The following is a 25058-nucleotide window of genomic DNA, read 5'->3' on the forward strand; positions in this document are numbered from 1 at the left end:
ACCCACACAAAGAAAGTAGCCAAAGAAAATAATTGGGCAACCTGGCATTTTTTTCTGTCTTTAGAATAACTTGGGAGCATCATGGTTAATGAGAAATGCCCAAAAAATGATAAAATTATTTCCTTTTCACGGTATTACTAACATTGTCACTTTTGGATTCAAGAAGCAAGTCTTTTGTCGATTGTTTTAAAAAAACTGTGAATATGAATAATGATTTGAGAAATTTGAGGGTATTTCCAGCATTCTCTTTCAAATCGGATGCCCAGCAATGTTCTTATCGCAGTTCTAGCATCTCTACTCTTGTCTCTGCCTGACAGATAATTTGCAAGTTTAAAGAATTAAATGCAAGAAAAAATGTTCCAAGTGTTAAGGAACGTTTATGCTTGCCAAAGACATTGATAAGCATTTAACAACACCTTCACACTGATATATTTAACAGCTTGAAGTCTGGTGAGATAATCTGGTGGGAATTCCTATTTGTCAATGTGGTTTTATAGGTGAATGCTGCGAACTGGTTTCCATGCTGGAATGATAGTTTGTTGTCACATTTGGGGCAATGAAATTTCTAGTCTAATGACCCCAGCCCTTGACACAAGATCAACATTCTCGCAACACCATAGGGTTTGTGAAGGCTATCTTTAATTGCATTCTACAATGTTTATATGGGTTACTTGATCCTGCACTCAAATTGGTTGACATATTGAGCAATGGGAACCCCTTGATCTAACCATTTGCCGCATCCAATTTCCTGTGCACTCTGTAAAATCATGGATGAGCTCCTGCAATTTGTTTACTATCTTTGTAAGGGATCAGTATAAATCAGTTATTTATTATTTAGAGCTCTTGTTGTTTTAAATGGTAGCTATTTATAAAAATAAAGTTTTTACTTGGTATTCTACTTTTTCTCATAGCTTTCAAGTGGAAATCCTATGTATGAAACTTACTACCGGCAGGTAAGCCCCTTTACTTTTGTAATAAGATTGTTTAGAAGTTATGTGAGGCTACAGAAAAAGTATAATGTCTGAAGTGCTGTGTGGGAACATGATTATATAGCACAGAAGGAGGTAGTAGGTATCTAGTTAATCCCATCCCTGCAATTTAATTTGCATTCTTTTTTCCCTTCAGATGTTTAATTCACTTTCCATTTGACTATACTTGTATTACATTCAACCAGGATCTTCCAGATCACAATAACTCACTGTTCAAAACAATAGTATATTCAGTTTGTTTTTACTTCAGCCTGTGTTCAGTGTGTACCAAACTATTTGCCTTTAGAAATTGTTTCAAAACCATCCATGAGAAGGAGTTGGTCATCTGACCCTCTGAGTCTGCTCTGTTAATTCAAATCACGGGTGATATGCTTCTTCAGTGACATTTTCTCAGGCTATTGCTGTAGCCATTGACTGTACGAATGTACAGATCAATATTTTGAAAGAAAACAACAACCAGGTCTCCACAACTCTCTGCTTCTAAAGGTTCACCAGTTTTGAATGAAGAACTTTCTCCTAAACAGCCAATCCCAGAAGTTGTTCCACCTTGTCCTGGACTCATCCACCAGGGAAACATCATCTCCATCTGTCCAAATGTTCATTTGGATCTTTTCTGATTCTTTTCAACTTCTTAGAAATACTCAGTCTCTCCTTGGTAATTCTACTTAATCTTTGCTGCACTTTTTCCATGGGTTTGTACTGTACACAATATTCAGACTAAGTTTCATTAAGGTTGTGTTCAATTGGATTAAGATGTCATCACCCCTGCATTTATATTTTATTGCAATAAAGGCTCATATACTATTTGCCCTCCTAATTGCCCATTGCACCTGCACATTGGCCTTCGATGATACAAGCATACTTATATCTCCTCAAACATCAATACTATCCAATCTCTCATTATTTAACAAATATAGTAAATTTCCAATAATATGCTATCCAATTATTCCCAACGGTATGGCATCTGATTCTCCATCCATTTCTTCCTTATCTTTCTTCTTGCCAGCACTTCAGTTCCTGAACTCCCTGGGCTCTGTTCCCATTTTGTTTGTCAGTGTTTAATTCTTATATTTATATGCAATATCATCTAAATTTTCACTGCTATATCTAGCTTTGACATTTCTAATTCCATCTTGTTCAAAGAACAAATTGTTTCTGAGATTTGAGACTCCACTTCCTAATTCCACCCTGGTTCTACCTCACCCTCTCCTTCTATTTAGAGATATTAAAATATTTTAAATATGGATTATTTTGCAGTTACCCTTTTCTGTTTCATTGTTCATCCCTTTGAAGGTAAGGGCAAGGAAGCTATTGTTCCTTTAAGCTTTCCTGTTCCCTGCCACATCCTCAACACCCTGGCTACTCCTAATCCTGCCTTTGTGCCTTTAAAACAACTTAATATATATGTAGTGACACTCAACAATCCTTCGTATTTCAAAAAATTTTAATACTAATTTAATGCTTTTGATGATTGGATGCTAATATAGGAAATGTGACATCCAACTTGTACACATTGATGACCCACAAATAGCTTTAAAATAAATGACCTTGTCTTTTAATTTGGGTATTGCTTAGAGTATAAATGTTGTCCAATATTAAATCGTGCTGTGGAGGAATTTTCCACCCAACTTAAAAGGCTTGTCAGGTGTAGAGATCTTTGCGGTGTGCCAAAGTGTTTGTCCCTGGTTATGTGCTTGTCCCTGGAACAAAACCTGGGTGCACACCCTTCTTACTTTTGACAGTGCTTCCAGTCAAGAGTAAAATTTAAACTTATTTTACAATGTATATTTATTTTGAACTGTGTATTCTGATTGGAAATCTGACAAGCAATCTCTGCAGCAGGTTTTGCTTGGAGAAAGACCGTGCTTGACAAGCAACTGACTAAAGTACCTTGTTTTGTTTAGGTGGATCCAGCTCATACAGGAAAAGTTGGGGCTAATGAGGCAGCATTGTTTCTGAAGAAATCTGGGCTCTCTGATATAATCCTAGGAAAGGTAATAAGATCAAAAAAAGATTGTTAACTGTTTCTCTAACATTTGTTGTGATGGAAGTGTTCAAACAATAAAAGGAACATTTCACATGATTTTGTATGCTATGTGTGTATGAAGGGAGCCTGCATGATGGTATTATGCCCCACCTTTAAGCAGTTTTGAACTTGTATTCAATGTTAACACATTAATGCTGGGAATTTAAGGTGTATCAAAACAGTGGAAGCTTGTTAAAACTGTACAGAGGTCAGATTGTTGATATTGCATTTGGCATTTATTTCTTGGGTTTAAATTCAGTGAGCTGAAAAGGTGGGCGCAGATTTATCTGCGAGATAAGAAACAAAGTTCTGAAAGGAACAACCAATGTCAGTCATTTGCCCTGTAATAACTCTTGTGTGTGTAGGACTTGCATCTGCCTCTCTGCTCTGTCACGGGACTACATGTGAAGTTCAGTGGTGGAGTCTGGTCTTGCTGAGATTCTCTAGACCTTATGCTGGTGAAACCAAGCCTGAAATGGCACAGAATTGGAGACCTTGCTTTCTTCTGTGGAATGAATCGTGTTTTTTTTAAAAAAGTAATTATTTCAGTTTTGTATGATGCTTTGTCAGCAACTTTGCATTCTAATGAACTTTTTACATGTTTTTGATTATTTCTCTGTATTTTTATAGGTTTAGAATTTCCCTGATGTTGGAGACATCTAAGAGCTCTCAACTTATCTAATGGCTTAACATAAGGCAAAGCTCTTATATCTGTTAAGAGCATTTGGGAAAGGGGCCATGTTTTCAGTTGCATGGACATTAACCTATAATTTCCTGCCATGAGCCTTTCTGCACTCCCTTACCCACCTGGACAATTTAGCACCAAGGCCTCTTTCCTAAATGTAATAACTCACAATTGCCTGGATTAAACTTCATCTGCCATTTCACCATCCAAATTTCCAAATGAACTCTGTCATGCTGCAGACAAAGAATTGCTGGAGGACCTCAACATCCATAGGTAGAAATGATTAGTCAATGTTTCGAGTTTGATCCCTTTATCAAAACTAAGCCAAAATGGTGAAATTTCAGATAAAAAGAGGGAAAGAAAATTGGGGGGAGGGCAGAGATGATGGGCATGGGACAGAAGGTGTGAAAGGTAGAGAGACACTGGAGAAACAGGTAGAGGGGGAAACCATTATGAAGTTAGTGGGGAAGCGGGGGGAGAGAAAAATTCAAATTTTAATTTTTTTAAAATTTAAAATTAAATGTAGACATACAGCACAGTAACAGGCCATTTTGGCTCATGAGTCCGTGCTGCCAAATATACACCCAATTGAACAATGTATTGAACTGTGCGAGGAAACCAAAGCTCCTGGGGAAAACCCACGCAGACACGGGTAAAACGTACAAACTCCTTACAGACAGCGTGGGATTTGAACCCAAGTACCAATTGCTGGCGCTGCAAAGGCATTTTGATAACTTCTACATTAACCGTGCCACCCCAAAAATTTTAAATAAAACAAAAAATAAATAAAAATTAGAGAGTATTTCTCTATATCTTGTTGCATCCTTTGACAACATTTAGAGAGGGTGACAAAAGGTTTACTGGGATGTTTCTTGGATTGGAAAGTATTAGCTGTAAGGAGAGTTTAAGAAATATGGATTTCTCTGGAGGTCAGAATCTGATAGAATCAGGGCCCTGGTGTGTTAGAGAGTGGGAATTGGATCCCTCGTAAGTGGAGATGCCATATAGCAAATTATATCTCATGAAAAAGATGTAATACCAAATAAAGAATGGATTATTGGAATTTTATAAAATTTACATGGTTTATGTTCTATTTGACAAACAGCAATACAGGGCATGTAAGAGCCAAAAATCTGTGTACTTACTTTGTTAGTCGGTGTCCTGGGGTCCACAGACTGGGCACTGCCATCTTGATTCCTGTGCACATGCACTGCAGGTTCATGTATTGGAGCTTGGTTGGCGCATATGCAAGAGTTAGATATTGTCAGGGTGCTTAACTCTCGCGCATGCGCCAACCAAACCCCAATATGTGAACCCACTGTGAATATGCCCGTCGAAGACGTGCATTGGCATAGGAATTGAGATGGCCGCGCCCAGCTGATGAAACCCGGGACACCAACTAACAAGGTAAGCACGGACCAGATGTGGAAAGATTCATCAAGGTTGATTGAGAAATTCAGGAAGCTTTAAGTTATTTTTGTCAAATCTATGATGAAAAAAGATTTAATTAAAAGGTTTGCTTTAAGACTTTGGTACTCCACGTGCCTGGGTAAAATTCCAACTTGCATCCATTTTGAGATACGACCAATCCTTCGGACCCAATTACGGTCCTAAGTCAGGGAGTATCTGAGGAATTATTTACCTTTAAAACTGCTAAAACATCAAGAAGCTTTTTAATTTTCTAGATTTTCACAGTTTTCTCCACGAATTCTCCAACTATGGTGTAATAAATAATTCTTTGGTGTGCACAAGTTGAGAAAAAATTATTTGAAACCTCATCTGTGTCTGAGTTCTGGTCTTCAATGGGTCCAATTCTTTCTTGTTACTCTTGTTCTGAATCTGCGTACAAAATTGGGGATTTTCCTAAAGCTTGTCCATCAATGATCTTTTGTGCCTCCTAATTTTAAAAAATATTTCTTTTGGGTCTCCCCTGTTTTCAGTTCTCTATAGCGACCATATGCCTGATGCTGGAAATACTCAGAAAATTTGACACCATCTATTGGAAGAGAGAAAGAGTTCATGTTTCATGTTGTGACCTTTTGTAGGAATTGTGAAGGAGGAAGAAGTATCTTGTTAATGTGTAGGGATGGGTGTGTTTCTGATAGGGTAAAACCAAGGTGGCCATAGAAATAAGCTATAAAAAGATTACTTGGCCATTAATGAATGGGAGCATTTAGACAGTGAAAACATAGACAAAATAGTGTGGAAGCTGTGAAATGCAGAGCAGGGGACATAGTCAGCAGATCAGACTGGACATGTCCTCACTTCCAGAGGAATATCTAGTAGGAAATACTGAGCACTTTAGTGTGCTGATCTGGTATGAAATCTATGACCTCAGATACATTAGAAGCACATTTTTTTCTCTTAGAATTCACAGCATTTTCATATGATTCTTTTGTTTAGTGTAAATGTTCTCAAAGCCAACTACAAGTGCGTTAAAATTCATTTTGTTTAACAAGAGGGATCAAAGGGGAAATTTGTAGGTGGAATCAGAGGACATAGATGAGGACAGCAAGAAAAATAATTTAATTCTTTAAATGAAGAGTTTAAATGTAAAAAAGTAAATGCACCACAGTGAATTTGAAGTAGTTGTTCAAGGTTAATTTAAAACATTGTTTTTGTATTATATGCTGTTAACTTTTCATTGATTAGCTTTGACTCTTCCCTTGAGGGTGTGGATACAGAATAATTAAAAGGTGGAGATGGATAAATAATTGAAAGATGGAGGAATTGAGGATATTGTAGAACTAGCACAGAAGAGGAGTTGAGATGATCATAGATCAGCCATGATCATATTGAATGGCAGGTTAGAGTTGAGGTACCTGATGGCCTATTCCTGATCCTATTTTCTTGTGTTCTTGTACTTATAACATTATTTTATTTAACTTTGTATTGTGGGCGTTACTGGCAAGATGAGCATTTATTCCATTTGCCTAAATGCTTTTGAGAAAGTGGTGGTCAACTGATACCTTGACTTGTTGCAACCCTTGTGGAGAAGATTGTTGGTTTGTTCATTTCAACGTTTACTGATTATGAAGGAATGGTGCTGCATATTCATGTGGGTCAGAATGTTTTATATCTTGGAAAGGAATCTTAAACTATTGGTGTTTTCATGTATTTGCTGCCTTGTCCTTTTTGATGGTTGAAATTGCAGTTTTGGAGATATTGTCAGATGTGTCCTTGGTAGGTATGGAAGCAAATCTTGTAAATGGTACAGATGCACAGAGACTGAAGTTGCCGAAACTGAAGGCTTTTATTTGCAAGAGATGGATAGCATCCCTGTGTTGGTTGCTCACACTGACCCGGGCTCGAACTGGGGTCAGGCATGTGGCATTACAGCCTTTATGGGGAAGAAAGGATAGGAGCCATGAGCTGGCCAATGAGAGCAGGGTCAACCAGGAAAGGTAATTTACATATGACCAATATGTACAATAGTGGTTTCACCATAGGTACTGTAGCTATGGTGTGTCACTCATGGAGGAATGAATATTCAGGTGGTGGAGGGATTCCAGTATATGAGACCTCCTTTTGATGGATGGTATTGAACTGCCTGTGTTGTTGCAGCTCCACTCTTAACATGCCAGAGGCAGAATGGTTTTGGTGAGTCACCTAGACAGTTGAAGAAATGCTAAAGTTTCTGACATTGAAAGTATTGTGGGAAGTTTTTCTTTATTTACAGAATTACCATGGAGATTACCATGGAGAAAAGTTCATCGATTCCAGGTGAGATGCTGATCCAGGGAATCTTCAACTAGACCAAAATGAAAGTAGAAACTGATGCTGAACGGCTGACATGAATATTTAATCAAATGCTGCAAATCAGACAGTACAGAAAACTGGGGCTTTCATATTTGATCGATACAGGAAGAGACTAATGGAATATAATTGCTGAAACCCACTGTGAATGGTACTTGGTTAATAATAAACATGCTCTTTAAAATTCCATTAACAGGAAGTTATTTCTTTTGGATTATTAAATGGTGATTGAAGTTGACGTTAATGGTGGGGGGGTGTAAAGCCAGCATTCCTTCAATGAACTTAAATCCTTGTAGCTTTGTAACTATATCAAATAATTGTTTGGACTAGAAGACAATAAGATTAATGTGCGCCTTTGTCTACCCTCGAGTTCTTTTTCTTTTCCTTGTTTCTCTGTGGAGTTCTCTTTGGACAATAGAGGAAGAAATTTTGAGATTTCAAATTAGTTCTTTGGCTATGCATTTTTAAAATTCTTTTTGTGTATGCTTCTTTTCTATTTTGAAATTTATCGAATTTGCTATTTCAACTAGTGCATTCTGGAATATACCAGAAAAGAAATCCGTCCTTCACACCTCCATCCCTTCTCTCCATTCTTATTCAGTTACCTTCAATGTATGCAGTTGTTTATTCTACCCTTTTGACAGTGGAAACTGTTTCTCTAATCATTGAACTAAATTTCTTCATTTTAAAACCTTGACACATTCCGTAAAGTATAGTCCACAGAATTAAGCATTGTAGTCAAGCAGACATCTGATCATCGATTTGCAAATGTATAGCATTTAAAAAAAAACCTTTGGATCCCTTATGATTTTTTAGGAGGTGCCTTATAAATCTGTCCTATCACTCAAAAATTTTGTGTATATAAGTCAGCCAAACTCTTTGGCTCTACCATTTTTGAAATGTAACCATTTTGTTTGTTACCTCTTCTCAGTCCTGTCCTGTTCCGAGTGGCTAACTATCGTAGTGTTGACATGCAAGTCTTTGGATATGTGTTGAGTCCCAGCAAGTAATTTAGCTAGGTACCATCACAAATAGATGGATCTTGATCTTGCATGTATTTTTCAACAAGAATTTTTGTCCAACTACCATCAGTAGATACACTAATATCTGTGCCTGTCCTTCCCTGCCACACATCTAGTTTGCAAACTAATCCTAATTTTCTGATTTAGATTGGGGGCTTTTGGTATCTGCATTGATTAGTATTACAATGTGTAATGCATTTTTTCTGGAAATCTCACTAAATACTTTGCAGCAATCTCCTAAACATTACATGTATACAACAGGGCAAGTTTGAGATTCTGCATCAGCATATATTCTTATGAACCAAAATATTCCAGGATTGGCCTTCTCCAACTTAAACACACAGGTGTTTTATAGCTCTAGATAATGGTTACATTTGTTAATAAAGCTTTTGCTTACGTTTCCATTTTTCTTTCCAATAGATTAAATGTTGTTTCCTTGCAGAGAGACCTGATTGATTTGAGCACAACATTATTGAAGTGTAGAATCTTTTGTTATGGCTTAAAGTGAATGGATGAGGAATCTGCACAACTGTGTAGCAATGTCCTTCCTTCTTAATGCTAGATATTCAAGTGCTTCCCTACATTGACAGATGGTAAATTATACAGATTATAGTATTTTGAGCTGCAGCATATGATCCTTGTGTTTTAATCTATTTAATGTTGAAGAGTAAAATTCTGAACAGTATCTGTTAATAGGTTTTAATGAATGTAGTGTGAATTTTACAGCTAAATACATAATTCACTGAATTCATTATTTCATGTGCATCTTTTTGATAACATTTCAAATTATGGTGTACTCCATATTGTTTATTTTAAGATGTAATTATCTTCTACAATCATTAATTGTCATGATGTGTGTGTAACCTCTGGTCCCGTGAAAAATGAAACTGATTACTGAGATTGAAGGTTAATTCCAGCCTGTGTTTGAACTGATTGATTTAGCAGTTGTGGGAAGGGCACTAACATTGCTAGAATTCGCCTCTCAATCCTTTGGCATGAGAGAAGGAATATAAACAGACACTATCTTACACCTGATGGTCCCTCTGCTAGAAAATGCATCTGTGAATGTAGGCAAGAGCTTACAGTGACGCTAAGGTAGCCAAACAGCTTGCCTGTACTTATTCTCTGCCCACAGGTCAAGGCAGGGTATTGATTTCCACATATTTGCAGATGTAGATGAGGCAAACCTGCTTCTTTCTCATTTTCCACATTAGTTATCTACAATTGGAAATAAGGAGGTCTTTGAAAGTCATCTGCTTGATCCTATAAAATTATTTCCAGTCCTTTACTCTAAGGAAATGGCCGGTGCGCCTTTGACACTTTTTCATTAGCCTCCTTGTTGAGCTTGATACAGTTACCTTCAGGAATACTGCATGTTACAGCTCCTCTGTTTTTGGATTCTCACCTCACCGCTATAACTTCAGATTGAATATTGGTAAAAATGGCCTTTTTACTGCTTTCGTGAATACTTCCCTAAAACAAAAGTAAGTTTGGATTTTAGCTTCCTCGTAACTGTAGAGTAAACCTGGTTTTCATTACCACCTCTGAAATAACTGGAATTATAATGCAATTCTGTGTGTCACCATTATGCTCTGTTCTCTTTGCTTTATGTAAAGAAAGCTGTAAGTATCCTGATTTATATAATTTTGTCCCCACGCCCCACTAATGCTGTAATACAATTCCATGGGGATAAGCTATTTCTGCAGCTTTACCCAAATGATTACCAGCCATTGACGAGAGTAAAGCACAAAAGTCTGCAGACACCATGGTTAAATTAAAAACACAATGCTGGAGAAATTCAGCAAGTCAAACAGTATCCTTTATGTCAGCTATGTATTTTTATATTTGCTATATAAAGGAGATTGTTTGTGTTTTCACACCAACCATTGGCGGGCCCTGACAGAGTGCACTGTCAAGATATTTGAGCATGGGAACTACTGAAGTGGAGGAAGAATTTCTGCTCCCTAGCCCAGGGCTTCTGAGATTGATTGTGGCACCCTTACTGAGAACAAGTTTGCAGAAAAACCTGTTCTGATGAACCCTTTTTAAAATAAATTATGGGAATATGATGTCACTAGCAAGGCTAGCAATCGTTACCTGCTTCTCCTCCACACCCCCAGTTTCGATAAAGGGTTTTGGCTTGAATCGTTGAACATTCTTTTTCTCCCACATATGCTACTTGACTTGCCAAGTTCCTCCAGCAGATTGTGTTTACCTTCAGATTCCAGCTTGTGTGAATGTATCTTGGATTTCGGTAGTTCTGTGCAATTTTTGTGGTGTACTTTGTTGATGCCACGGTGTTGGGGTAGTGAGGGAAATTAATTTCTATCATCTTGGTGAGCCAGTCACATAGACATGCTTCATTCAGGATGGTGTTTGAGTTTTTGTATGTTGTTGAACCTGTATGGATTTGGGAATGTGTGTTAGTGAATAGGCTGTAGGGAAGCGAGAGGATAGATTGATGGAATTGGTCTATGGACCAGATTACCCTGTCCTATGTCATCAACAAAGATTGATAATTCTGGTTACTTAGTATGAGCACATCTTTCATTTATGCATTCCTAAAGCAAATAGTTCATTGGGCTTTGGATCAGACTTCAAATGTTAGCGCAATGTTATTATAGTGCCAGGGACCTGGGTTCAAATCCATTGATATCTGTAAGGAGTTTGTAAGTTTTCCCCATATCTGTGAGGGTTTTTTCCTGTTGCTCTGGTTTCCTGCCACTCTCCAAAAATGTACAGGGGTTGTAATTGGGGTATTTGGGCAGCAAGGGCTTGTGGGCTGGAAGGGCCTGTTACCATGCTGTATGTCTAAATTTAAAATTTAATTTGCATGCAATGCTAAGAGGGCCCTAAATTGTTCCCCATAAAATCTTTGTAGTGGCTGCAAGCAGCTTAACATGCTCTTTAACACATTGTCTGGATCTTGGCGCATGAAGCTTTTGGGGGGGGGTGGTGGGGGTCGATGCTATCTGTGTGGAGGCTGTAAGATCTCCCTGTTTCACCAGATGCTTTGTTTTCCTTCCACATCCCAAAAGTGCATTAATAGTAAGTTAATTGGCTAATGTAAATTACCAATGTCAGTACTGACAAAAGGCAAAGGAGGAAAAACCCAACACCCAACCCCAACCAAATAATTTTCCCCTGCAGCCGCTGCAACCGTGTCTGCCTGTCCCGCATCGGACTTGTCAGCCATAAACGAGCCTGCAGCTGACGTGGACTTTTTACCCCCTCCATAAATCTTCGTCCGCGAAGCCAAGCCAAAGAAGAAGAGGTGACATGAGAATTGGGGCGATCTTGATGACCATGTGAAATTGAATAAGTTGCATTGAAATTATACGGTTGTCAAAGATTATGGGGATACGTCAGGAGAATGGGGTTGAGAGGAAAAATACATCAGCCCTTATTTGAATGGCAGAGCAGACTCAATGGGGTGAATGACCTAATTCTGTTCCTATGTCTTATGGAAATAAATGGGTGAGTGAGACTGAAGGGAATGCTTTGACAGCTGACACAGCCTCAGTGAGTTGAATGGCCTTTTTCATCAAAAAGAATTCCGGCCTTGGTCTTCCTTCTGCACTCATTGAATCAGTCAGGTTCGCTGGTTTGATACAAATGGTTGAACAAGGGATGTGCTGCACCACTGAGGACTCATATGTTGGAATTAAACATCTTGCTTTGATAACTCACAGTGCTTAATGGATGCCCAGCATTAAGCTTCCGGATCTGTTCTGAGTCGTATTTAACACAATGGAAGTAATAATTTCATCTTCACACTCGGACAGTGTCTCCAGTGTGAAGATGAGATTTTGTTTCTTCAAGGATTCTGCTGTGACTGCTCCTCACAGTGCATCCATAGCAAGCAGATTGGTAAAAATGACGCCGAGGTTGATTATCTCTCATGCTAGTTCCCTCACCAATTGTCGCAGACCCATTTTGGCAACCATCTCCTTCATCACATTCAGCTGAGTCAAATATTCATTGAACCAACCAGATTATGAACGTTAAAATCCCCAAACCCTTTTGTACCCATACTTTTCAGTGCTTCTTACATGTGAATTACTGTCTCACAGCTGAGGAATGATAGTTGATGGTAATTGGCAGGAAATTTTATTGCCTATTTGTGACCTGATACCATGTGACTTCATGGAGTCCAGAATAGGTAGCTCTTTCTGTAAACCTATGTGCTGCTATCTGATTGCCATTGGAGCAAGTCAGGAAAGGAAATTGGTTGAAGTAGGGCAAAATGATGCCTAGTTGTTGCTTGATTATTCTGCGGTTCTCTTTCCCAATTTAGATAGCAGTTCCCAGATGAGGAGGCCCTACAGTGCTTAGTAAGATGGGAACAACTTCATTGTGTCCTCATCTGGTATCTCGTTTCTTTCATGGAAGTCTTACTGATGCAACTGAGTACTGGAGCTTACTTGAAAATACAAAACCTCAGATTTTGGTCTCTCCAACAATTCTCTGTGTGCTGGTATCTGATTGTCAGTGGGATGTTAAGAAAGGAGGTTGGCTGAAGTACAAATATAATGTCATTATTACTTGATTTGTTTGTGGTTCCCAATAGAGGGTTCCAACCTGAAACCTTGATTGACCCTTCCTGCCCATGGAGGCTGGCTGACTTGCTGATGGGTTCCTCCAGCAACTCACTGGAACTTGCTTGGCCATTTTAAAAGCTGAGTCAATTCCATTGCTGTGGTTCTGGAGCCACCTATAGGCCAGATCAGGTAGGTGTGAGAAACTGGATGAGTTTTTCTGAGATTTCATCAATTTTCCAGCATCGGCAATCTCTCCTGTTTACCCCTATTACTGATTCTAATTTGCTTTTCTCTAGTTTCATGTGTACAATTATAGATTAACTATCAATGAATAAATTTCTGGTATGTAACATTGTCTTTATCATCCCTCAAGGATATATTTCATTGTTAGTTTTTATTTCAGATATCCAGCATTATCCTTATTTTACTGTTGTAATTGAGTTACATAATTACCTAAATTTAAATTCCAGCTGTTTTGATGGGATCATACTTGCGTTTCTTGGTCTGAATGTTTTATTAATGAGACAGAGCACTGTTTTAATCTTGTCCCGTTTCTTATTGTCTTAATATGTTGCCACACTGGTGTTGCTTGGAGCCCAATTATTTCTAATGGTTTGGTGTTTAAGTTGATAGAATATTTTAGAATAAATTTGTGGAGACTGCACCTTTAAATATTTCTTATACTCCCTGTAAGGGTTAAAATGTATTTCTTGCAAGCAAATTATATTTTGTGGCTTTCATGAAGATTGTTTACATATTCTTTGATTGTCTCTATTGTAACAGTATTCAAGCTAAGGTTACAGCTGAATTTTCAGCCATCTTAGAGATTACACATGTTAGATAGTTTCTTTGTTCTATGAAACGATAAGAAATTAGAATTATCCGACAACTTTTAGTTAACCATTGTTCAATCATCATTTAATCATAGTTTTAGTACCGTCTTAACAAAGTTTTAACGGCTTGTAATGATGTAATAACTGATATAATGTTTAATGAACTGTGGAAAACTCAACTGAACTTTAGTACAGATTTGTTTGAATGAGTCATAGACACAAAGACCTTCTAATTTCTGCAATAAAGGAAAACAGTCAGTACAATTTTTAATCAATAAAAGAACTATCGACTTTTTAGTCAATAAAAAATGGAATTTAAGACAATAGAACGTTGGAAATTGGACTTGGAATTTGGACTGAATCATTTGGGCTCTGTTCAGAACATTTCAAACTCAAGAAGGCACACTCATCAATAGCATCACCAAGGCCTTCACCAAGTGATAAGCCTTACTAAAGGATTATTTCTGTGTGTTTATTGCAAGTTAGAACATAGTTTGGAGAAGCTGCTGCTTGTCCTTTTGAGGACTGTTATGGTTTTGGACTTTAAGTTGTGCATGTTTGATGTCTGATTGTGACAATCAGCTGAATGGATGAGATGGCAACTGCCTCTGAAGCTGCTGCCCTGTGGAACTACATGTCGAGAAGATGGGGGTCATGGAACTTAAAGAAGAATTGCAATGGTAGCAAATTGATACAAGTGGAAATAAAATGAATCTTCAATCAAGACTGAAAATTAGTAGGGAAAGGGGAGATTTCAGCTGTTGGGGATATAAATCCCATAGAATTACTGCTAAAAATATCAAGAGAAACTAAGATCAACCACGAGGAAATAGGTGAACCTGTGCCACAAGATTGTGGTGAGAAGGATGGGCAATACAAAATGGAGACAAAATCAGATATTAAGGCAATGTCTGACATACAGGATGATGGTGTGTTCAATGTGATGTCTTCAAGTTCAAAATCATTTTGAAGGACTGATCTCTCACAAGAAGGGGTATTTTATCAACATTCAATCCAATATATGATCCTCTTGGAATATTGGGACCAATTGTCCTGACTGCCAAGAAGATCCTGTAAGGTTTGTGTAGGAAGAGAATTGGTTGGGATGATGAGATACCAGAATGCATTTTTTTAAGAATGGACTTGTTGGATTCAGAATCTTTGTAAACTAGAAGTCTTCAAAATTGACACATGCTTCATACCCACACATTTTGGAACTGTAACATCTGCTCTAAATATGAAGATGGTATGAAACCGTCGGTTACCTCTTACTACATAATAACAAGGATCAAGTACATTGTGGATTTGCAATGGGAAAGGCCAGAGTGGCTCCATTGAAACCAGTCACTATTCCACAAATGGAGTTCGTGGCTGCTACCATGGAGAGTAGATGAAACTAACAGACCAGATATTTTGAACTGATAGCACCTCTGTGTTCAAAGACATCAACAATAAAACCACAAGGTTTCAAACTTTCACGGGTAACAGGATCACAGAAACTGATAAAGTCTTGTGTCCAATACAGTGGAGATATGTTAATGCAGTTAATAATCCTGCCAATCTGGCTTCCTGAGATGTGAAAGTCAAGTCTTTTCTGAAGAATGGAATGTGGGTGTCTGGGCCTCAATTTCTTCTACAGTCTCAAAAGGAGTGGCCTCAAAATCCTGATAAATTAAAAGAAATTTTACCAGAAGACCCTAAAATCTAAAGTAAAATCCTAAAGTAAGACTGAAATCCTGTTCTGATAATGTCTGCACAAATGGATACAGTTACCTGTTTAATCCATTACTCTCTCCCTGAAATAGTTTGAAAAGAGCAAAGGCATGGATGCTCAGATTTAAAAGGTGGTTTCTGAATCGTAGTAGAAAGAACAAACAAACAAGTAATGTTCTTGCTGAATTTCAATTGGATAACATTCATTAAGGAGATCTATCACAAAAGAAGATAGGTAATCAAGAAAAGGGTAATCTCATAGTTAAAAATGTGATTAATGCTGAGATGGAGATAATCTGCTTTTGCCAGAGGAAGAGTGGTGCAGATAAATTTCAAGTCAGAAAGAGGGAATGAACAACATGGAACATTCAGCACCTCAAAATTCCTGGTTGATGTGGAAGATTGTTGATGCTGTACCATCTAGGATAAAAGAGGACTTGCATGTCAAGTTCGGATTAAGACTAAAAGTGGTTTTCCGAACACACCAATTATCAAAATCTGTCTTTTACAAGAAGCAGAAAGCTTTGATAATTGACTTTCACTTTCTTTTGAAATTGAACCAATATATACTGCTATATATGATTTTTTTTCTTTTTTATAATGGTAATTATATTTTTAGATATAATAATTAGTAGGTGGTATTGTAAGGGTTAAAATGTATTTTTTTTTTGCAAGCAGATTATATTTTGTGGCTTTCAAGAAGATTGTTTACATTTTCTTTGACTGTTTCCATAGTAATAGTCTTCGAGCCAAGGTTACAGCTGAATTTTCAGCCAATTTGAGATTACACATGTTAATTAGTGTCTTTGCTCTATGAAATGGTAAGAAATTAGAATGATTCGACAACTTTTATTGACCGGTTAATCATCGTTTAATCATCATTTAATCATAGTTTTATTACTGTCTAACAAAGTTTTAACAGCTTGTAATAATGTAATAACTGATAAAATGTTTACTAAATCAAAGAAAACTCAACTCAACTTTAGTTCGGATTTGTTTGAACAAATCATAGACAACAACAACTATCTAATTTCTGCAAGTGATTTTAAAGGAAAATAGTCACCACACCCCCAAAGGATCTCCAAATAATTTAATACTGTTAGTAGGCTGTCTTCCACCTCTAAATACTGAAAATATTAAGAGTGAATGAGCCTGTTTCTACACTTAAATGTGCTGCAGGAAGGGATGGAAGAGATCCTTTGAGTACTGTTTTCATATAGCTCTTTGTTATTTTTGATTGGACTCTGCAGATTTGGGATGTGGCAGATCCTGAAGGCAAAGGCTACCTTGATAAACAAGTATGTAAATAATCTTTTTAATGATTCTGACAAACTGATTATTTGTTCATTTATATCACACCTAACTCTTTATTTACTTTTTAGGGCTTTTATGTGGCTTTGCGCCTGGTTGCGTGTGCACAGAATGGCCATGATGTTAGCCTGAGCAGTTTAAATGTGACACTACCACCACCCAAATTTGTAAGTGCCTCAGCCACTAAACAAAGTTCTAACTGTGGATAATTTGACTGGTGTGTACAGTAAATACTGGAGTTAATTTGTACTCTCTTTATTAACATCTATTTTCATCTGACCTCCCTTACTCCCCTATCATGAAAAGGAGATTGTATTTTACAAGATGCATGCTTTCTGTCTGGGAGACTCGAACAAAGGATCACAGGGGTTTGGGTCAAGACATTTAGGAAGAGGGGAACCTCTTCATTTAGAATGTGGTGAACATGTGGATTTCTCTGCCACAAAAGACTTTGAAGGGTTAGTTGCTGAATATATTTAAGATTGAGAGTTAGACTTCTGGATACAAAAGGCCTCAAGAGAGCAGGAATGCTGCATTGAAATAGCCGTGGTTGTATTGAGAGTTGGAGCAAGTCTCAAAGAACCAGAGTGTACTCATTGCACCTGTTTTCAATGGTTTTTTCAAACTATTCACAATTTCAATTGCTTCTCTTAAATCTCCTCTGCTTGAACCAGAGCCACCAAATTTTACTCATACAACTCAAATTTTTCATTTTTGGTACCATTCCAGTAAGGATTACAGTTTTTTGGTGGAGGAAAGGGGACAGAAGGATGGAAACTTCTCTGGTTACTGCTAGACTCCCCGTTCTCCCTTTCTTCCCTATCCCTCCTTTCCTACAGCTTGCCACCCATTCCCTCTCCCTGCTAACTTTTGTGCAGTCCCTCTTTTATTCTCCTATTACTCCTTTCCTGTGGGCCTGTGCTCCTTTCCCCGGCTCTCCCCCACCTTTTTATTCAAGCTCCTGCTTACATTTTGCTTATACCATGATGAAGAGCTTAGGCCCAAAATGTTGGTTATCTTAATCTTTGCTATATAAAGTCCACTGCTTGACCTGCTGAGTTTCTCCAGAATTTGTGCTTTTACCATTCCAATAAATTTGCTCCCACATAAAGGCTTCCTGAGACCAGCGTTCTGTCAAAATCTAGCATAACATCTTTGGTGTTGTAACCTGCTAAAATAACCATCATAACTTGATATCCTTTTTCAAATATTTGTCGGGCTACCTTTTTCTGTTACATTCAAAATTGCACTGGTTAATCATTGCATATGTTCTTCGTTTTGTGAAGTTTTATCCTTTTACACTTTTCTGATTTAACTTTCATCTGTCACAACTACCCATTTTACCTTTTTTCAGTGACTTCCTTCTCTGTATTCCTAGTCTTGATAAAGAGTTCCAGCATGAATTGTCGAACGTTCTTTTTCTCCCACTGATGCTCAGTTCTTCCTGAAGATTGTATCTGCATTCTCCTGGGTATCACCAGTTTGCCTTCCTGGTCTGTTAATGTTCTCTAGCTAATATATTTGCAAACTTCTAATCATCTGTTACTTTTAAAATTATGTTTGTATATCCAAGACCAGTTATTAATGTACAGTAAAATTCCTGTAATCCACTACCTGACTATCTGGAAATCCTCATAGTTCTGCTTTTAGCTCATCCGGTGATGTATGTTGTACTCCCTTTCAGTTCACTTGTGTCCTGATTTCCATGGTTCCTTCTGAATCATTGGGCCTCAGCTCCTCTCGATTCTTTAGGATCTGATTCCCACAGTCCCTGCTGTCTTGCCACGGCCCTGGTACCCATTTCCCTTTGTCTCACTTAAGAATATATCAATTAGGAACAGCAGTAGGCCATCTGGGCCTGTCGATCTTGCTCTGCTATTTGATTAAAATTATGGTTGATCTGGTTATGGACTCAGTTCCACCTACTTGTTTTTTCCCTGTAACCCTTAATTCCCCTACCATGCAAAGATCTGTCTAAATGTGTCTTAATTGTAGGCTGCACGGTTAACGAAATGGTTAGTGCAATGCACCAGAACCCGGGTTTGAATCTGTTACTGTCTGAAAGGAGTTTGTATATTCTCCCCGTAACTGTGTGTGTTTTCTCCGGGTTCTCCAGTTTCCTCCCACGTTTCAAAGATGTGTGGGTTAGTAGGTTAATTAGCCACATGGGTGCTGTGACCCTTGGGCCAGAAGTGCCTGTTACTATTGGTGTATCTCAAAATTAAAATTAAATTTGATATTGAATGAGGCAGCTTCTACTGCTTCCTTTGGCAAAGAGTTCCACAGATCCATTACTCTCCTCCTCCTATCCATCCTAAATCTTCTCACTCAAACCTTGAAGCTGTACCCACCCCCCCTACCCCAGTACTAGTCTCATTTACCAGTGGAAACAACTTTTCTACCAAGAACCATCGGACACTATCGCACAGAAACAGGGCCTTTGGCCCTTCTAGTATTTGCCAAAGTATTTTTCTGCCTAGTCCCACTGACCTATATGTGTACCATATCCCTCCATACCCCCTCCCATGCATATACCTGTCCAAACTTTTATAAAATGTCAAAATTGAGCCTATATTGACCATTCATCTGGCAGCTCGTTCCATATTCCAACCTCTCTCTGCATGAAGGTCCCCCTAATGTTGGCCTTAAACTTTTCCCCTTTCACCCTTCATCCATGCCCTCTAGTTTTTATCTCACCTAACTTAAGTCAAAAAAGCCTGCTTGCATTTACTCCATCTACTATTTTATCTATCCCTATACAGTATACTTCTATAAGATTCACTCTCATTCTTCTGAATTCCAGCAAGTGTAGTCCCAGCTTACTCAATCTTTCATCATTAGCTCACCCCTTCATCTCTGGAATCAACATGGTGAACCTCCTCCACGCAGCCTCCAAAGTCACCATATCTTTACTTAACTAAGGAGACCATAACTGCACACAGTACTCGAGGTGTAGTCTCACCAGTTCCTGTTGAGGTCCTATGGGATTTTTTTTGCTGTTGGCACCCATATCCTGGTTCCAGAAGCCAGTCTCCAGCAGCTCGTGCCCTGTGTGGGTCCTTCAGCTGCTGAGCCCCTTGCTGGGCCACTGCCTTGGTCACCTTCCCTATAAGATCATCTCCCAGGCTTCTTCTCAGATGTGTGGGGGTGGGGAATGTTCTTTCCCTCCCCCCCCTTCCCTCTTTGAACTTTGACTTTTCCCTGCTCCAGTCCACTAATCCAAAGTTCAAATTTATTGTCATACAATCCTGAGATTCTTTTCCTGTGGGCCAGGCAGAATTTCTAATTACTGGACTCTGTAAACTATACTCAAGGAAAGAACTGTATACAAACAGAAGTATAAATATTCAGTAGTAAATAATGAGCAGAGTATGAGCCCTTAAATTGAGTCTCACTATGAGGCTGTTCAGGAGTCTGATAGTTAAGGGTTAGCAACTGTCCCCCAGAGACCACTGCCAAACATGGGCACTGTCATCTTGGGCATGGACCTTTGTGGTTTCAAAGATCTTAAGAAAAAAACACCATTGTCCCCTTTAACAGGCCATTTAAAACCTGTATGAGACTGTTATCACAACTGGCCAGTAGGACCAGGTGGAGGAGAGCTGTGATCCTGCTTCCCACTCTCCAGGGACTGCACCAGCGGCCACACAACCGTAACAGTAGCTCCAGCAGCTCTGCCAATTTCAAAGTCATCCATTTGCCAATCACGAAAATAAAAGTAGAGAGGCATGCAGTGATGAGGGTATTTCTACTCCATAGAAGAATATAGATTGGTTAAGAAAGGATGAAAACTTGGCAAGTCAAGGTGAAGGTGGGAAAATGAACTTTGGTAAGAATTTTTTAAAGATTTAGCATGATAACAGGCTCTTTTGGCCATGAGCCTCTATCACCCAATTATAACCCTATGCCCAATTAACTTCCTAACCCAAACCATCATTGGAATGTTGGAAGAAACTGGAACGTGCGGAGGAAACCCACATGGACGCGGGGAACGTACAAACTCCTTTCAGATAACACTGGTCTTTGGCACTAACTGTGAAAAGAGATTGCAAATGATTAAATAAGTGAAGTAAGGTGAGATAGAGGTGTTCATATGCATGAATCTGGTGCAGCAAGTGGTTAGGAGGACAAATGGCAGATTGACTTTTATTGTTCTGGGATTGCGACAGGAGAGAGGAGACACAACACTTCCCACAGGGTCCATCCACCCGGTCCCACTGCTGTCAGCTCTGCACAGATTTTGAACGGCCCATTAAAGGAGCAGATGGTAGTTTTATTTACAATCCCCCGACGGCAGCATCTGTGCTCAAGATTGTGGCGCCTATGATCGGCAGCAGCCACAAGGGGTTGCAGACTCCAGGGAAGTGGAGGACACGCAGGGCACGTGAAAATGGGAGACCACCCCCCCCCCCCCACCATTTGAGAAGGAGCACCAAAAGAGATGATCCACTGGATGGTGACCACGGTGGTGGACCAGTGAGGGATTCTGCGGGTGAAGGAACAACACACGCAGTGGGCTGCTGGTGACTGCAGTTGAGGGATTCACACCAGGCAATGGGCTCAAAACTGGCTGAAGGGATACCAGGTATTGGAACCAGGATGCAAGAGTGTGTCAAGGGCGTTGAAAGGTTCTGATCGTGTGGGAGGTTAGAAGCTGGAGCTTGGGCTGCTGATGGTTTGGACTGGACTCTGTGTGGCTGCAGAGGCTGCGGTAGGGTTGGAGGCAATTCTGTGTAATATGACACTTTTTAATTACGTGACAACAAACTGAATCTTGAATTAGAAATGACGATGTATTGTTTGCCAGTGAGGCCGCACCTGGAGTATTATGTAGAGTTTTGGTCCTTTGATTGAACATGGGGGAAAATCCGAGGAGATTGGGAAAGTCTTGAATAGATCATAGTTATTGTCCCTTAAAACTGAGGTTTGTGAGAATTTCTTTGCATGGAATAGTGAATCTGTGGAATTCTCTACCACAGTAGATTGGGGATTCTATATCAGTGAAAGTAATTTAAAGAAGAGGCAGATACATTTTAGAAAAGTCAGAAGAATTAGATGCATTGTGAACTATTTCAGAAGACAAATCTTGCAGCTAATCACCTATGGTTATACTGAATGGTGGGGCAGGCTGGAGGGGCCTGCTGGACAAGACCTGCTCCAGTTTTTTTCTCATGTTCTTGTGTGGGTTCTCTTCTCTCCTGATAACCAAAGCTCTTTTACCTTTTTACTAGATAACTAATGTATTCTTGTGTGGTGCTCAAATATTAAGTGCTCCAGCTGTGTCCAGTATCAGGGCTTTAAAAAGAGCTATTTGTAATGTTCTGTGGAGGAGTATCAGTCATTGTGTGTAATGTATGATCATTCAGTGGTGTGTAGTTGTTGTCGGCTTCATGGAGTTATTTTTATTTTCTATCGGTGAGTAGTGATTTAGTATTAACATCCAGGGAGGTTACTCTCCTTTATGAGTTTGTTGGCTTCTTTGCAATTTTCATCTTTAATGTCATTGCTGGTTCTTTGAATGTGTGACTTTTCGCAAGATCTCACTCTTGAAACCTGTTTTTTGTTTACTAATGAATTGCCTGTTGTTTTTATTTTGGCAGCATGACACCAGCAGTCCTCTATTAATTACGCCCTCTTTCTCTTCAGATGTGCACTGGGCTGTAAGGGTGAGTTTGGCAACCGACCATACAATTTTGGCTGATTTGATTGGGATAGGTTTTCTAGAGTATAAATCTAATTCAGATTGGATTAATTGATATTTACTTTCTGTTATGGACCAATGAGGAAATAATTTGGAAAGTCTCAACTATGTTTGTAATGAGAAAATAACTTCTGCTCCAGCGTGACATCTATTAAACATCTGGTTGAAAAGAAAAGGAGTAATGTAATAGTGTCGAAGAAGGCGCTGTAATAATGTTGCAAGAGAACTTTAATCTACATCTGCCTCCTTTACCTGATTTGGGAATACATAATCCTAATACCAGGTGATGATGAAAATTTAGAGAGCTGTGCTTGGGGACCAGGTCATGGTGTGGCATATGTCATTAAGTTTGTATCATGTCCCCCTTCTCTTTATCTGATGGGTTGGAATGATAGCATGTGATGATAGAATTTCAAAAATAATACCAAGAAGACTTGAAGCTGATCTAATTGAGATCTTTGGATATATGTGAAGAAAATACCTCCCCTAATGGGAAAATCCCAAAATAGGTGTTACTAAATATAAAACATTTACTCTAGTTATTCAAAAATCAAATAGGGAAATAGCAAGTTTTTTATTCATTGTTTAGAATTTGGGAACTTATCTTCTGTGTGAAAATAAATTGTCTAGTTTGAAAGTATCTACATACATGTGGGAGAAAAAGCAACTGAGATGAATGCTTAAAATTAGATGAAATTATGAAATTCACCACAGGCTAGTGAATTAATTTGCAAAAGAAAAAGTAAAGTTATAAACAAATCATGGCAGCATCTACATAAATTTTGGAAACCATTAAAAATAATGACTAGTTTATTCTGCTGATGCTTGAGCTTGCATCCACTTTAGATGGTAATACATTATTTTTAAAACTTTTCAAGGAAGATGTATTGCTGTAAAGCTTTGGAATTACAGCACACAGCAATAAATTCACTCTTAAGTGCTTCGCAGATAATAGGTGATTATGACCAAGATGGTGGGTGTAGGGGACAAGCTGCCAGAGGAGGTAGATGAGGCAGGTACTATTGCAACTTTTAAGGAACTTTTAGATAGGATAGGTTTAGAGGGATATGGGCCAAATGCTGGCAAGGAGGACGAGTGTGGATGAGTTATCTTTTGGTTGATGTGGGGATGTTGGGCCCAGTGGGCCTGTTTCAACATTATATATCTCGATGAAAACTCATAAGCAACATTGACTTTTATCATGGCTGAGACAGGTAGATGATAAAGTGAATGGAGACATTATCATTCCATTTCTTTTGCACAAGTTATAAAGAAATTACATAGGATACAGATGCAAGCAGTAAATAATGAGACAGAGAATGGAGAATTTTCATCTGGATTGGAGTACGTAGCAAGGTATATTTAGAGATTTATAAAAGTACAAGAAGGATCCAAATAATACAGACAATTGGATGTAGCGCTCTATTTGTACATCGTCCTCCCTTTCAGAAAAACAAGTATAGGTTTGTAATTTTCAAATAATTTCATGAATGGAAGATTATGTAATGAAAAAGTAGGTGGTTGGGTTAGTAAGTTTATAGATGATACAAAGATCCGTGGTGTTGTGGACTTTTTATCAAAGATCTAGATCAGTTCCAGCTATGGACCGAGAAAAGGCAGTTGGCATTTAATTCAGACAAGTGTGAGGTGTTACACTTCAAGAGGCCAAATGCAAGGACAAGGTAAGCAGTTAATAGTAGATCTTTTAAAAGCATTGCTGTGCAGAGAGAATCTGGCAGTCCATAGCTCATTGAAAGTATGGAGATCTAGGGTAGGCTGCATTTGACATTCTTTGTGCTTTTCTGATTGCCACATTACACTGAGGATGAAGAGGCGTTGGAAAGGGTACAGAAGAGGTTTATCAGAATGGTGCCTTGTTTATGGGGAGAGATTGAACAGACGTGTTATTTTGTCAGGACTGTCAGAGGCTGAGCGGAGACCTGATCGGTTTATGAAATCATGAAAAGCATTGAAAGGGTGGACAGTCATTATCGTTTTCCCCAGATTTAAAATGTCACCTACTGGAGGATATGCATTTTGGGTGAGGGGGAGAAAGTTTAAGGGAGATCTATGGGGGAAAATCTTTTTCCACAGTGTAAGTGCCTGGAATGGGTTGCCAGGAGTAGTGGTGGAAACATATAATAGAAGCATTTAAGATGATTCTCCATATACACATGAATATGAAAGCAAAGGATAGATATCTATCAAATGCAAGCAGCAATGATTTAGTTTGATTGAGATATCATGTTCGACACAGACATGTAGGGTGAAGGGCCTGTACCTGTGTTGTACTGTTCTTATGTTCTTTCTTCTATGGTGATTGGTGGGAGCAGGAGGGCAGAGAAGAAGAAAAGGTTGATTACCAGAAGTAAGAAAAGAATCAAGTAAGAAATTCCTTATCCTTTTTATTGAAGCGTGAGAGATGTTATGGAAAAGTAGTGAGTTGGAAATTGAAGTCCTGAATTGGGGGGTGGGGGGGTG

At 38.7% G+C, this 25058-nt stretch overlaps 1 protein-coding gene across 9 annotated transcripts in view; it reads left to right on the top strand.

Moving 5' to 3' along the window:
- eps15l1a (epidermal growth factor receptor pathway substrate 15-like 1a) overlaps window positions 1-25058 on the top strand; it is a 375808-nt gene that overhangs the window by 46467 nt on the left and 304283 nt on the right. For 8 of the 9 annotated variants that reach the window (XM_069928475.1, XM_069928480.1, XM_069928481.1 and 5 more), the window contains exons 2-6: window positions 912-953; window positions 2894-2983; window positions 16816-16863; window positions 16948-17043; window positions 22477-22542. In XM_069928475.1, the coding sequence (XP_069784576.1) occupies window positions 912-953; window positions 2894-2983; window positions 16816-16863; window positions 16948-17043; window positions 22477-22542 (342 nt within the window). The remainder of the gene's footprint in view (window positions 1-911; window positions 954-2893; window positions 2984-16815; window positions 16864-16947; window positions 17044-22476; window positions 22543-25058) is intronic. The other variant, XM_069928476.1, reaches the window with a different exon arrangement.

This window comes from Narcine bancroftii, chromosome 3 (assembly GCF_036971445.1).
Source record: "Narcine bancroftii isolate sNarBan1 chromosome 3, sNarBan1.hap1, whole genome shotgun sequence".
NCBI lineage: Eukaryota > Metazoa > Chordata > Chondrichthyes > Torpediniformes > Narcinidae > Narcine > Narcine bancroftii.